Consider the following 15,082-nt stretch of genomic DNA (forward strand, 5'->3'; position numbering starts at 1 on the left):
TAACAGAAATGGGAAAGAAAATGGACAAGATGGAAGAGCGGGCAGTAGCAGCAGAAATGGAGGTAGAAGACTTAAAAAAGAAATTGGAGAAATCTAATAAAAAAACTAAAGAGACACAAGAACTACTAGCTCAAAAAATAGATACAATGGAAAACCATAACAGAAGAAATAACATAAAGATAGTGGGCCTTAAGGAAGATGAAGAAGGCAAGAATATGAGGGAGTTTATAAAAGAGTGGATCCCTAAGACCCTAGGATGTCCAGAACTACAGCAAGAAATGGAAATAGAAAGGGCACATAGAGTATTGGCCTCTAAACCACAACCACAACAAAAACCAAGATCTATTGTAGTAAAATTCCTAAGATATACTACAAGAGAAAAGGTACTGGAGAAGACAATGGAAAAAGTAAGAGAGGGCAACAAACCACTGGAGTATAAAGGGCAAAAAATCTTCATTTACCCAGATATAAGTCTTGAACTCCTAAAGAAGAGAAAAGAGTTCAATACAGCAAAGGCGATTTTATGGAAGAAAGGGTATAAATTTATACTAAAGCATCCAGCGGTATTGAAAATATTTATTCCAGGACAACAAAACAGACTATTCTCGGATCCAGAAGAAGCACGAAAATTTGCAGAACAATTACAAAAATAGACTGAGGGAGGAAGACAGGTAATGAGAGTTAAAATGATCACGATTGATATGTATGTGGGTAAAGACAAAAATAGACTGAGGGATGAAGACGGGTAATGAGAGTAAAAATGAACACGATTGATATGTATGCGGGTAAAGAGGTATAAGAGTGAATAGAGACAATGAGCATACATGAATATATCTGTACTTAGAGGAAAATATAGATAGTATAGACAAGAATTAATAAGGGAAGGTAATGGAATAGAGAGAATAAGGAGGGAATTAAAAGAGTGACCTTTGTGACATATGAAAAGTGAAATCTTTTCTGGGGGGGGCGGGGTGAGGGGAAATAGCGGTCACTGCAAAATCAGTTGACGCTTGCGAGTGGATTCGCAAATCCAAATGGAGAGGGGAGATGTGGTTGTCCGACAAGGGATAAAGGACAACTCAGGAGGTGAAGGGGAGATTGGGGATAAATAAGATAGAAATAGGAGAATAAGGAAAATGTTGGATGTTGTAGGAATGTTGTCTTATAAAGAGTTGAAAATAAGAAAACAGAAATGGAAAAGGAGGAAAGGTAATGATGGAAAAACGGAAAGAGAAGATAAACAAAATATAAAAGGGCTACGCTGAACTATATGTCTTTAAATATTAATGGAATACATAACCAAATTAAAAGGAAGAAACTACTAAATTTAAATGAATAAATGTATTCCATTAGAAAAAATAACATATAGGTTAAGAAATAATATTGAAATATTCGAACAAGTATAGGAGCCTTACATTAAATACAATAGCGAAAACCTACCGGGGACAAACATTACCTAAGTTGATGGAAGGAGAAGGAAAGAAAAGAATGGACTCAGTAGAATTTCTGGTGTAATTTTGTTGAATGACAACATTGTCTGACTGGCTTAATGCAACCTAGATTGTATACCTAAAATGGATGAGGGGGGTTGGGTGGGGGGGTGGTTTGGGAGGAAAGGGGGGGGAGAAAAAGTCACTGTATATGTGTGAAAAAGAAATAGTGTATATCATGGCTAATGTGATTTATGGTGTGAAAAATAAAAAATAAAAAAAAAATAAAAAAAATAAAATACATTTAGACTGGTAGATAGATAGGAAATGGTCAGAGGGGCATGCTGTAAAACTCTATAACTTTGACAAAGGCAGGCAAATGGAGTTGGATCACAAATTGAGTGGAGGAATAGGCTTGAGGGTCTTATTCTTTTTCCACATGAATTCTTTATTCATTAAATCTCCAAACATAAAATACAGTTTCTCTGCAATCCATCATACAGAGTACAAAATTGATTATATTTATTTTGTTCAGTCATGGCATATTTGGACTGCCTTGTTTCACACAAAATCAACAGGACATAAATGATATGCTGCAAATATTCAAGATTATTTCATTGTTACAAAAAATGTGATATTACACATTTCTACCATAAGGCAAAAGCCCCATTCACACTGGCACTTTAACCCAGTAATTAACCACCAATCTACTGTTTAATGCACCAGTGTGAACGCTCGCGAACCGGCGCGCAGGCGTCAAATCGCTCCAGGGACAAACCCCCTAGGGAGGGTGTACCATTGCTGATTCATCTTGAACCAGTGTACCACCCAGTATGAAAGGGATGGGAGTATGCAGGACATCACCGCTGGAAGATAGGTGCCCCTTTGCTCTGGGAGGCTGGGTGGTGAGTGTGAAAGGGCGCAGAGAACTGGTTAACATTGGTCCGGTAAGAACGGCAAAAAACGATATTTTGAACCAGTTCGTTGAACTGCCAATTTACCAGTTAGCTAATGTGAAAGGGGCTATACATTCGCCAACAGTAGAAATTTCCCAGTGTCCCTTACAATCAGAGAGAGAGAAGCATATGTGAGTGTCACCCCCCGCACCCCGTGTTGAGTGTCCATCGATTCGCCTCCAGCTCTCCCGCAGCCTTCAGTCCAAAATGTCAGCAACCCTAGCTCCAAATGCAAACCTCTGACACAGTCAGGAAGCCTCCATCACTCTCGACATGCATTCACGTCCCAGTGAATTCCATGACAAAAAGCCGAGATAATACACAAATGTGCTTGAGAAACCCAGCAGATCCCACAACGTCCGTAGGAGGCAAAGATATATAATCAGGCCCAAAATATTGGTTTTATATCTTTGCCTCCTATGGACACTGTGGGACCACTGAGTTTCCCCAGCACTTTTTGTGCATTTACTACAATCTGCCGGCTTTTGTAAATTCCCATTCCAACATTTTACCTCCTAGACCCCTAGTCATTTTTCCGGAACACCTGCAGTCTAAACTGAACTGAAGGCATTCCATGATCAAGGGGCTAATACGACGCGGTAATGACACGTGACAACGCACTGCTGGTATGCTATCGAAACCCGCGGACAGAAACAGGGATTTGCAGTTTTGGTTGTTCCCGTGTGAACGACCACTGCTTGGAAAATCCCGCAAAGTCTATGTTAAAGAAAATACATAAGAGACTCATTTACTTTGCACATTATTTATTATGGAATTTTTTTTTCTGCATTGCCCAGTCAGTTTGTTTACATTTCTTTCTTTTTTCTTGAATACAGTTTATAGTTAACAATAAGTAAATTTCTGCCTGGCCAGCAGGAAAACGAATCTCAGGGTTGTATGTAAAATCATGTATGTACTCTGACAATAAATTTGAACTTTGAGATTCTTACTTGCTGCTTTGAACAGGTACTTTGCTTACAAACTCCAATCGTACACGTCCAATTATTTACCGAATAGATATAACTGGGCAGCACAGTTGGCGTAGCGGTTAGCGCAACACCTTTACGGTGGCAGCGATCAGGACCGGACCAGGGTTCAAATCCCATGCTGTCTGTAAGGAATTTGTACATTCTCCCCGTGTCTGCGTGGGTTTTCCACCGGGGCTCTGGTTTCCTCCCACCATTCAAAATGTACTGGGGGTGTAGGTTAATGGGGTGTAAATTGGGTGGCATGAACTTGTGCGCCAAAATGGCTTGTTACTGTGCCGTATGTCTACGTTTTAAAAAGAATTTAAAAGGTATATAAAATTATGAAAGGCACAGATAGGATGGGCAGCCAGTACTTTTTATCCGGGGTGACAATAGCAAAAATTAGGGGACTACAGTTTAAGGTGAATGGAGAAATATTTGGAGGAGACAATGGTGGTAAGCTTTTCTTTATAGAGTGGTGGGTGCTGGAATGCATTGCCAGAGGTGGGGGTAGAGTCTGGTACAATTCAGACATTTAAACGACTTGAGACAGGCAAGTGGATGTAACAAAAATAGTGGTGTGATAGGGAAGGGTTAGATTGTTGGGGAGTAGGTTTACATAGGTCAGCACAACATCCTGAGCTAAAGAGCCTGTTCTGTCCTCTGCTATGTTTTATAGGGAGATAAGTATTCACAGTCGTGCAAGAAAAAAAAGAGGCTTTTCTGACCATTTTGTGTGCAAAATGATTGAAATGGCTCCGTTTATTATTAAAATAAGTGCTATAATATAGCCTGATTGGTGCCCTTGATAGTTTGATTTAAATGTCTGTATAATTTTATGAACTTACCACCATCAAATAAACTTTTTTTACACTACTGGGTAAGCTTCTATTGACAGCCCATAGATTGCAATCTGTGAGTCACTGAAGACTCATTTAACCAAGGCGGACATTGCTTTGACATGAATTGCCATTGCAGCCTCCAGCCAAAGTGAAACCACATTAACAGCCCATCTGCATGCTCTATGAAGAAGAACTACCATCCCACATCAATGAAACCAGTGCTTTTTAGAAGTAAAGGTTTTAACAGCTGTTCACAACTGGGTGCCACAAAACAATTATTTAACAAGTAATGGCTGTCCACTCATTAAACAGTGTATCTTTTTTTTATATCTATGCACTTGAAACAGAATCCCAGCGAGAGGATTGATGGATGCAGGTGGCTCCTATGTGTTTGTTTTCTCTTTCTCCCATTGGCTTCGGCCTCTGACCTAGCGTAGGTTCGAATCCCACTTTACTGCCCAAGAGGTGAATAGGATTTTCTGGGCAATAAACTCGTTGGTAATGAGAATGTGTCAGCTGCTCAGTGTAATGGCGCACTCTGATATCATAAAACCCTAAGCTCATGAACAAAACTTGGTCAACGATTGCACTTGGTGTTGGAGCAGTAACGACGCTCAATTTTTAAAAGATTGTAGTTTTTAACATGGCGAAGCATCCAACTGCGTTATTAAAAAAAAAGAAAGTTCAAACCAAGTCTGACTAAAGATATTTTAAGGAGGACTTATAAAATTAGAGAAGGTTTGGCACATCAACACCTGAAGCTCCGCGCTTGGTGCCAGAGCAATGAAAACTGGGGGATGTGCGAAAGACCCGAATTGGATGAATGTCCCTGTAATTGCACAGAGGTTCATTGTAATGACTGACAGCAAAGCTTAGACCTAATATGAATCAATGCCTTGATTGTGCCTGCAGAATAGTCCTTCCTTCCCTTGAGTTGAAGGTGTTATTTTTCTTATTCATAAAGGTTTGGATGAGTGCAGAAAATAGGGATATTGCTGCAGTTGTTCTTGATCTAATATTAGCCAGTGCAGGAAAATGCAGCGAGCGGCGAGAGATTTCTTTTTTTAAAATAGACATCCGGAGACCTTAGGGAGTGGGGAAAATGACCAGATTATCCAGAACTCCCGCCCCTCTTTCAGAGACTCATTTAAGGTCTCTACTTTTTCCACTTTATTGATTTTTTTTCTCTCTCTCCGTAGTGCACAGTTTGTTTACATTTCTATATTTGTGTACATGTGCACATATCTTCTTGAGCACAGTTTTTTGCAGCACGCCCACAGGGAAATGAATCTCAGGGCTGTATGAGATGTCATGTACGTATTCTGACAATACATTGGAACTTTGACATCAACCTCACATGGGCAGAATCCCAGGGAAATGTGATTCTTCTGTTTTTATGACAGTCACTTGAGCTGCAGTTGTAAACCCAGCTTTGTATGCCTTTTCTCCACTTTTGTGCCTGCTGTAGTGCAAGGAGCTTCAGCAAACATTCCGTCCAGTTCAGATTTGATCTCTGTCAGTTGTAATCAGGAACTGTGTTATAGTGTAAGGGTGAAATGTGGAGACCGTTTCAATAACTTGCCATTGGCTTCCTCGCTACCTCGTATGTTGTGGATAAATATTGGAATCCTCCTTAGAAAATTATAAATACTGAGTGCTTGACTCAGTTATTCCCCTTCAAAAGTCGCAGGACACCAGAGAGGGAGGGATGAAGGAAAGAAGGAAGGAAAGAAAGAAAGGTGGAAGGAAAGAAAAGAAAAATAGAAGGAAAGAAAGAAGGAAGGAAAGAAATTATTGCCATACACCTAAGTGCAATGTACAGATGTAATGCAAGACGCTTGCTTGCTGCAACAAGGTGTTCTCCCTTTGAAGCCATGTGCATGCATATTTTGTAAGGCGCTAATGAAGATGATAAGATAAACAAGGAATTCGTTACCAGCAAAAGTTTACAATTGGATTAATGCAAATTATTAGTCCTGCAACGTTCTACCAACCACTTGTCCAGTTAATGTGCATCTTGAAGCATTTTAAGTTTAATTAACAGAAAATTTGGCAGCGCTGCCTCCATTCCCAATTCCATGATAGAACATGGAACAGTACAGTGCTGGCCCTTCAGCCCACATGTGTGTGCTGAGCATGTTGCCCAAATCAAACTAAAACTCTGCCATTTGCACTTCATAGATATCTCTCCGTCCCTCTCATATTCACGCCGTCTGTATTCTTCTTGTCACAGAAACTGTGACAAGCGAAAGAGTCTTAGAATTGAGCAAGTCACTTCTCTTGTTTTACTTTTCATGAGACATAAACATTACAGCACCGTACAGGCCCTTTGGCCCACTCTGTTGTGCCAGAATCTAATCCTTCCCTACCTCACACCCTGTATTTTTGTTACATTAACCACAATATAAATAAGGACAACAAATTGTTGTAAATCAATGGAACAATATGAATAGTGATCAGGTTATAGAAGAGAAAAAATGCCAAAAAGGGGTAATAATCCAACAGCAGATCAGGGTAAACCAAAGAAGAGCCAAATATAAATGGATTGCCTAATGGGTGACAGCTGGACCAAGAGGCCTGGAGATAGATTTCAGACATCCTCCCTCAAGGTGTTGATGATCACTGTCAGTTGTAATCAGGAACTGTGTTATAGTGTAAGGGTGAAATGTGGAGACCATTTCAATAACTTGCCATTGGCTTCCTCGCTACCTCGTATGTTGTGGATAAATATTGGAATCCTCCTTAGAAAATTATAAATACTGAGTGCTTGACTCAGTTATTCCCCTTCAAAAGTCGCAGGACACCAGAGAGGGAGGGAGGAATATTGCATACAGAAACCACTCAATTTTCCTACTGTTTTTATGACAGTCACTTGAGCTGCAGTTGTAAACCCAGACTCCAAGCTGAAGATCTTGATTGCCACATGTGTCACTTTCTCCTTTGGTCTCTGTGTCCCAAAGCAGTCCTTCTTATTGGGATTGGAAACACATGTTGCAAGGAATTTATTGCACCGAACCAGACCATTTAGCCCTTCTAGTACAGATTTGCTCTAGTCTCTCCCCTCATTTCATCTCATCAACTTATCTGAAGGTTGAAAGGAAGAACCCCTTGTGCATTTCAGAAGCCCAAAAAGCTTTAGGCCGAATCAGTTTGGAAATCTGTCCGCAGTTGTAACAACAGAAGGATGGAAGACAATTTGAATGCAGCGAACTCCCATGAACAGAATTGGATGCTATGTAACCTGCGGAGTTTCTCCAGCACGTTTGTGTGTTTATACCTGATGAAGGGTCCAGGCCCGAAACGTGGGTGACCCTTCACTCCCTATGGATGCTGAGTTTCTGCAGCACGTTTGGGCATTGCACTCGACCCCAGGATTGGCAGGCTTTTTTGTTTCACTTGAATATGACCAGATTAATGAGGTATTTTTCAGTGATGCTGTTTAAGGAATATAGGCAGAACGGTTAGCGCGCCTCTATTACAGCATGTGATAGTACAGGATATCATCACCAATGTATATATTTGAATATATTTACATTTAGTAGTATTAATTGGCTGAGAGCCATAGCCACGCCTACTGGCAGGTCATAAAGGGCTGCACCTAACGAGACCCAGGTCAGTCTCGACTGATTGACCTCGATGTTATACGCTCCAGTCTTTTGTTAATAAAAACCTTGGTTTGCATCAACAAGTCTTTGAGTCATTCAGCGCGCCTCACCGCAACCAGGGTTCGAATCCAGTGCTGTTTGTAAGGAGCTCTCCCCGTGTCTGCATAGGTTTCCTCTGGGTGCTCTGGTTTCCTCCCACGCTTCAAAACGTACAGGGGTTGTCGGTCAACTGGGTGTAATTGGGCAGCACGGACTCGTGGGCTGGAAGGGCTTGTATCTAAAACAATGAAAACAATTAAAATATTTTAAATTTAAACAGATCCGGCCCACAAGCCTATGCCCCCAAAATACACCGATTAGCATACAATCATCAAACAATTTTGAAGGGTGGGAGGAAACTTGAGCACCCGCAGGAAACCTGCACATTTATTTAGCTCTGAGAAAGGAAGGTACACCCACCTATGACCTTTGTTCTGTCTGCTTTTCAGATCTACTACTTTTGGTTTTTATTTCAAAATAATTTAAATTTTATTTTGAAAAGGCAAGTTGATTGAATATCGTGGCCTAGTAACTTATTTTCCTTCAGGTGTCTGACCAATTCTTATTTGAGAGCCCTGATTGACTTGGTGTCCATCATTCTAATGCTTCATCATTCTTTGTATGATTTCCTTACTGTGATTTTTGCCCAACTCTTTTAAACTGGGTTTCTGGTGCTAATCGTTGGCACCTTCATCTTCTACATGACAATCAAACCTCCTCATCACCTTCTTAGTTCCAAATTCCCCTATTTTAACCTTAAGCCTCTTTCACACTTGCATCTCAGTTAATCAGCTGTTCAGTGTCCCAGGATTGGAATAGGAGCTTGTCCTTTCACACTAGACCACTCCTAACTGGGACACTGAATGCTTTCACACTTGCAAGGGTTTATCCCCGGCATTTGGTCTCTTCTACCTTTAGTAGGAAGTGCCTGCAATACACTTGCCTGATCTCAAACACCGGCGTCTGCAGGTGCCTGGAATTGTACTAGAGGTCGAGGCCGTCCATCCCCAGCGTGAAATGACATCATCTGGAGCAGATTTTGCTTTCATGCTTGCCACTTTAAAGGCCGATTGGCGTTCGATACCTGGGATCACTGGCAAGTGTGAAAGGAGCTTTATAAGCAAATCCCTTGTCCTGGCAAACATTCCAATAGTTTCTTTCAACCCTTCTTGAAGGCTTCTCCAAAGTATGGTAACCAGACGGACACAATACTTAAGTTGTGATGCAACAAGTATTTTGTAAAGATTCAACGTAACTTCCCTGATTTGTTCTTTGACCTTCCGTTTATGGATCCCAGAATTCTGTTGCCACACTGTCTCCTTTCTCATGATGTCTGCTCACTTTCAAAGAATCATACAACACTACACTCTGGTTTCTCTGTTTCTGTAGATCCTTTAGAACTCTGCTGCAGCCACATCCAAGCACGGTAACAGGCCCTTTCAGCCCACGAGTCCATGCCACCCAATTTACACCCAATTAACCTACACCCCGTTATGTTTTGAAAGGTGAGAGGAAACCAGAGCCCCTGAGGAAAACCCATGCAGACACAGGGAGAATGTACAAATTCCTTATGGACAGCACGGGATTCAAACCCTGTCCCGATCGTTGGCACTGTAAAGCACTGCACTAACTGCTATGCCAACCCTGCCACCCAAAGAGAACTGGGCATTATGTAAGGGAAAACTATTGATCTGTCTTGAAATCTCCGATTGCCCTTTCATCTACAGCAGTGTTTCCCAAATTGGGTTCCGCGAAATGGCTAGTAATAACTAAAACTTGTAATAATTGTTCTTATTTAATTTAAATTTAAATTTTTTTTACCTGTATTTCTAACAGTTGCCTTGACGTTAACAAAACAAAATGGCATCTTGAGGCCCGACGTCAACAGCACAGACGTCAGCGCAGATGTCGGGCCTCAAGACGCCATTTTCAACTTGAGATTCAGATTTGTTTTTGCGTGAGGCTGGCCACATTAAAAAAATTTAAACTGCCTTCACACCCCCCCTCCCCCATTCACTCGCTTGCTCACTTACTTGCTACCTCCCTCCCCCTCTCGCTCACTTGCACATTCCCTCCCCTCACTCATTTGCTTCCTCCCTCCCCCTTGCTCACTCACTCACTTCCTCCCTCCCACTCTTGCTCACTCGCTCATTCCCTCCCCTCACTCATTTGCTTCCTCCATCCCCCTTGCTCACTCACTCACTCACTCACTCCCTTCCCCCTCTCACTCACTTGCTCCCTCCCCCCCCCTCTCTTGCTGAAGTTGGTGTGGGAGCTGGTGATGGATTCAACCGGGGCCTGCATGATGGAGGTGTGAGGGGCTACGGTATGTTTGCAGTCGGGGTCACTGGCAGAGGCGACGGAGGCTCCAGCACCTGGTCGGCGAGAAAGGGGGTTAACAATGGAGCTGTTCAAAGCTCAGTCTGTGGGCAGCCAGGGCCAGGATGCAAACCAACATTGGAGGCATCAGGAGCTCCACCTACAGGCAGTCGAGGCCGAGGTGGTTACCCACATCAGTGATGTTGAGAGATCCGGTCCCTGGGTGGCTGGGGATGGGTTGGAAACCCACTTCTGGAAGGTCATTGATGGTGGGCATTTGGGGTCTGGGAGGTCGGTGAAATTTGTATTGAAACAAAATAATCAAATTCTGAAGAAATCGGATTTGCAAGCACTGCCTTAGATTGATTACTGTTTAAGAAAAAATAGTTTAATTTAAATTAGACTCGACCATGCTCGAACTGGAAGTTAATACCATTCTACTTCCAGTTGGCTTCCGGTTCGTAACTACGTGGTTCCGTGATTTCCAAGTGCTCCCCAAAAGGGTTCTGAGAGCTCAAACATTTAGAAAGCCCTGATCTACAGGGTTGTGTAGGTGAATTCCATTTGTTTTCACATTCCAAAGGTATTTAGAGCATTGGATATTTTGGGGAAGACCTTCTGCCTGGCACATGAAAGGAGACCACCTGGCCCAATGTGATAGTACAGATCTATCACCAATGTATATAGTGTATATAGTTATAGTATCTAGACTGTGCTTACAGCGATTGGCTGAGAGCTAAGCCACGCCTATTGTCTGGGCCTTAAAGGGTTGTGTCCCGAGCCAGGTCGGATCATTCCGGACTGGTCGGCCACCTGTGAAGAGCTCCTGTCTTTTGCTAATAAAAGCCTTGGTTTGGATCAACAAGTCTTTGATTCTTTCGACGAGCTCTACACCCATCGAGACAACTCCACCATTTGATAAGATCATGGCTGATCTGGCCTGGACTCATTTCCACTTACTCGCCCATTCCCATCTCCCATAATTCCCCTATTCTTCCATCATCTATCTATCTGCATGTTAAATACATCCAATGAGGCAGCCTCTACTGTGTCCTTGGTAGCTGCTGCCACAGATTCACACATCTGGGAGAAGCAGTTCCTTTTTTGCCTTAAATTTACTTCTCAGTATTTTAAGGCAATGCGATGAAGTTATAATTTGCCAACAGAAACAATCTCCTTGCTCTTATCTATTCCATTCTTGATTTTCTCTGTCTTCACAAGATCCCCCCTCGGCCTTCTATATTCAAATGAGTATCTCAGGCTATTCAATTTCTCCTCATAAACTAGTCTCTTCATCTCCAGAATCAACCTGGTAAACCAGTACAGGTACACAATCCTTTATCTGGACATCTAAAATCCGGAAAGCTCCAAAAACCGTGAGGGGGGAGACCGGCAGCGCGAGTCAGGCGGGCGAGGGAGGGTGGATATGGAGCACAATTTGGGTGGGCTTAAATCTGGCTTTCTGAAATGTGGAAAAATCTGAAATTCAGAACACACTGTTCCCCAAGGGTTCCTGATAAAGGATTGTGTATCTGTATATCCTATCTCAAGTAAGGAGTCTTTTCTCAAGTAAGGAGACCAGAATTCCATGCAGAACTCCAGGTGCACCCTCACCAGTGTCCTGTACAGAGCTTCCCTGCCTGAAATTCAATCCCTTGAACAATTGAAGGCCAACATTCCATTTGCCTTCGTGATTACCTGCAAACTAACTTTTTGCGATTTATACACAAATGTCCAAGGTATCTTTGCACAACAGCATGCCACCGTTTTTCACCATTTAAATAATAGTCCAATCGACTCCTTTTCTTCACAAAGGGGCCGACTTCACATTGACGGACATTGTACTCCATCAGCCAGATCCTTACCCACTCCCTTAGCTTATCTGTATCACTCGGTAGCCTTTCTATTTTCTCTACATAATTTGGTTTTCCACTCAATTTTGTGTCATTTCCATTCAATTTAGTGTCACCATCACTTCCTCTGGGACTTGCCCATATACTGCCACAGAAGTTTAGATGTCCTGCACTGGCCTGGGCTGACACAAGCATTTTCCATGTATCCCAGGGGTGAACTAATGGGCTTCTCACAGAGTTCAGTAGGCCAGTGCAAACTTCCAATTCTCGGACAGGGAAATCTGTTCACTTAGTCTGGGTGTGTTCTGTTGTTGCATCAGAACAAGGGAGATCTTTTGTCTGTCTAATGAATGGTAAGTGGAACTTTTTAAGTCAATTAATTATAGAGTTATAGAGTGAAATGGTGTGGAAACAAGTGCTTTGACCCAACTTGCCCTTGCCAACCAAAAAACCTCACCTACACTAGTCCCACCTGCCTGTGTTTGGCCCATATCACTCCAAACCTATCTACTACCTGTCCAAATATTTCTTAAACATTGCAATAGTACCTGCTTCAACTACCTAATCCGGCAGCTTGTTCTATACATTCACTGTCTAAAACTTTATTCCTCAGGTTCCTGTTAAATCTTTCGCCCACACCTTAAGCCTGTGTTCTCTGGTTACCAATTTCCTTTGTCTGGGCAAAAGACTCTTATGTGCTCACCTGATCTATTTCTCTCGTGATTTTGTAGGCCTCGACGAGATCGCTACTCGTCCTCCTGTGCTCCAAGGAATAAAGCTCAACCTCTCCCTGTAGCTCAGGCTCCCGAGTCCTGGCAACATCCACTTAAATCTTCTCTGTACCCTCTCCAGCTTCACAGCATCTTTGCTGAAATACAGTAGCCAAAACTGAACACAATACTCCAAATGGGGCCTCGTCTACAACCGCCACACGGCCTCCTAATCTCTGTGCTCAGTTCCTGACTGATGAAGGCCAAAGTGCCAAAAACCTTTTTGACCACTTTCTATGTACTCCGAGATCCCTCTGCTCAACAATGCTCCCTTGATCCCAAAATGTTGGACCTCCGAAAAAACAATGCCTCGCCTTTCTCTGAATTAAATTCCATCAAACATTCCCTCGCCCACCTGGCCCACCATCAAGATCCTGCTGTAACCATCTTCACAGTGTAACGTTGGCTTAAATGGACTTAATTAAATTGAAGTGCGTGCATGAATGTTTTGTGGCGTTCAATTTTCCTTTCAATACAATCTTACCTTTTTAAATGGTTTCCAGTGATTCCACAAAATATACAAATATCAAATACCTTTACAAGTGCTGCAACGGCTTTGTTAGTTGGGGATAGCTGTGCTTCACCAGCTGTCAATCCCTCTTCCACAGCACAGCTGGATGGTTGCACGGCGGCCAGGTTCACTGCTAGACACAATAGTACACGACAAGTTTGGTGAGTTCCGAATACAGAAGCTCCTCCCCCCTAAATATGTACAATAATAAATGAGCAACATCGAGCTAATTACCAAAAGAACCTCTCATGCACGACTGAGATCTGCAGGTTCTTTTATGCTGATTTCAGGGCACAGGTTTATGTAGCCCTAACCCCCCCACCCCCCCCCCCCTCCCGCTCAAGCCGATTGGAGAGCTAGGGACAATTGCACATTTTGTTGGACAGGTGACCATTATTTTTCTCGGCCTTTTGCCTCAGAGGACAGAGAATGCAGCCTGTGCCTTATCTATGGGGATTTGAAACAAACCTCCTACCCTCCCGCGCGCGCGCGTGTGTGTTTTAAGCACGCACCCACCCACCTGTTGTTTCATGATGATTTCATTACATAATGGACTAAATCATGAGACAAATTCAAAGTTATTGACAGTCACTTCCTTCCAACGGCCCAGACCTTGGCTGTGAGTTCCAGGAACTTGTATTAATAAATATGTTAGCAGAAGGCTCAGGAAACACGTGAAGCAACCATGATTCGCATTCCTTCAATATTTTAAAACTAGCCTTGATGCATTTTTCAACGAGAAAACAAATCTTCGTCATGCTTTAAGAAAAGATATCCAACTCAAAGCTTTTTACAACTAATTGCAGTCGTTTTAACACAGAGGCACAAGAGTGGAAGGATTATTTTAGCCACATTATTAAAGGAGCCACCCCTCCTCCCTCACCACCATTCAGAGCCCCAAGCAGTCCTTTCTAGTGAAGCAACACTTCGCTTGTGTATCCGCGGGAGTCATCTATTGCATCAGGTGCTCCTGTTATGGCCTCCTCTTCGTCAGAGAGACCAGGCGCCGACTGGGAGAGCATCTTTGCTCTTTCCGCATCAGTGTCAGGGACCTCCTAGTGGGCAATTCTGCGTCCCACTCCCTCGCCAATGTGTCTGCCCATGGCCTCATACACTCTCCCACCAAGACCACTGGTAAACTGGAAGAGGAACACATAATTTTCTGTCTGGGCACTCTCCAACTGGATTACATTAACATTGACTTCACTGGTTTCTGCTAGCCCACTGCCCATTCTCCCTACCTTCCCATCCCCTCTTTTCTCCAGTACTCCATCCCTTCCCTCTCCATCCCCCCTCCTCATTTGCTGGTGTGCCCTTCCTCCCTTATCCACCTATTATCTCCTGCCTGTACCCCTGTGTTCAGCACCCCCCCCCCATTACTACTTTGTTGGGGTGCTTGCCTACATTTTGTCATACCATAATGAAGGGCTCAAGCCCTTATGTATCTCTGTATGCTTATGTATCTTTATCTTTGCTACATAAATTACACTGTTTGACCTACTGCGTTTTTACTTTTTATTAAAGTATTTGTGCAATTTGCTACTTCAAGCATGTATCACAGCATCTTGTAATGTATATCCACAAACTCCAACAAAATATTAAACTGTGAAATGATGTCTTAACCCAAAAGGAGCTTACTTTTGATATTCTTTCACAAATTTTGGAGGACACATTGAGGTTTGTTGAATGGGAACTTCACTACAACATCCAGTGGTGAATAAAACTAATCTTCCATTACCAGCTGTCCTTTTTTTTAATTTCAAGGAATTTTACTCCTTTTCCTTTGTTA

At 42.6% G+C, this 15,082-nt stretch overlaps 1 protein-coding gene across 8 annotated transcripts in view; it reads left to right on the forward strand.

Moving 5' to 3' along the window:
- The window catches only part of acoxl (acyl-CoA oxidase-like), a 434,711-nt gene that overhangs the window by 401,522 nt on the left and 18,107 nt on the right, over positions 1-15,082 (forward strand). Inside the window, exon 19 of one of the 8 annotated variants that reach the window (XM_069887670.1) lies at positions 12,744-13,540. The exons of the other annotated variants lie outside the window; for them this stretch is intronic. Within the exon in view, the coding sequence (XP_069743771.1) occupies positions 12,744-12,788 (45 nt within the window). The 3' untranslated portion in view covers positions 12,789-13,540. Of the gene's footprint in view, positions 1-12,743; positions 13,541-15,082 lie in introns of those variants that run through there. 8 annotated transcript variants of the gene reach the window in all.

This window comes from Narcine bancroftii, chromosome 6 (assembly GCF_036971445.1).
Source record: "Narcine bancroftii isolate sNarBan1 chromosome 6, sNarBan1.hap1, whole genome shotgun sequence".
Classification (NCBI taxonomy): Eukaryota; Metazoa; Chordata; class Chondrichthyes; order Torpediniformes; family Narcinidae; genus Narcine; species Narcine bancroftii.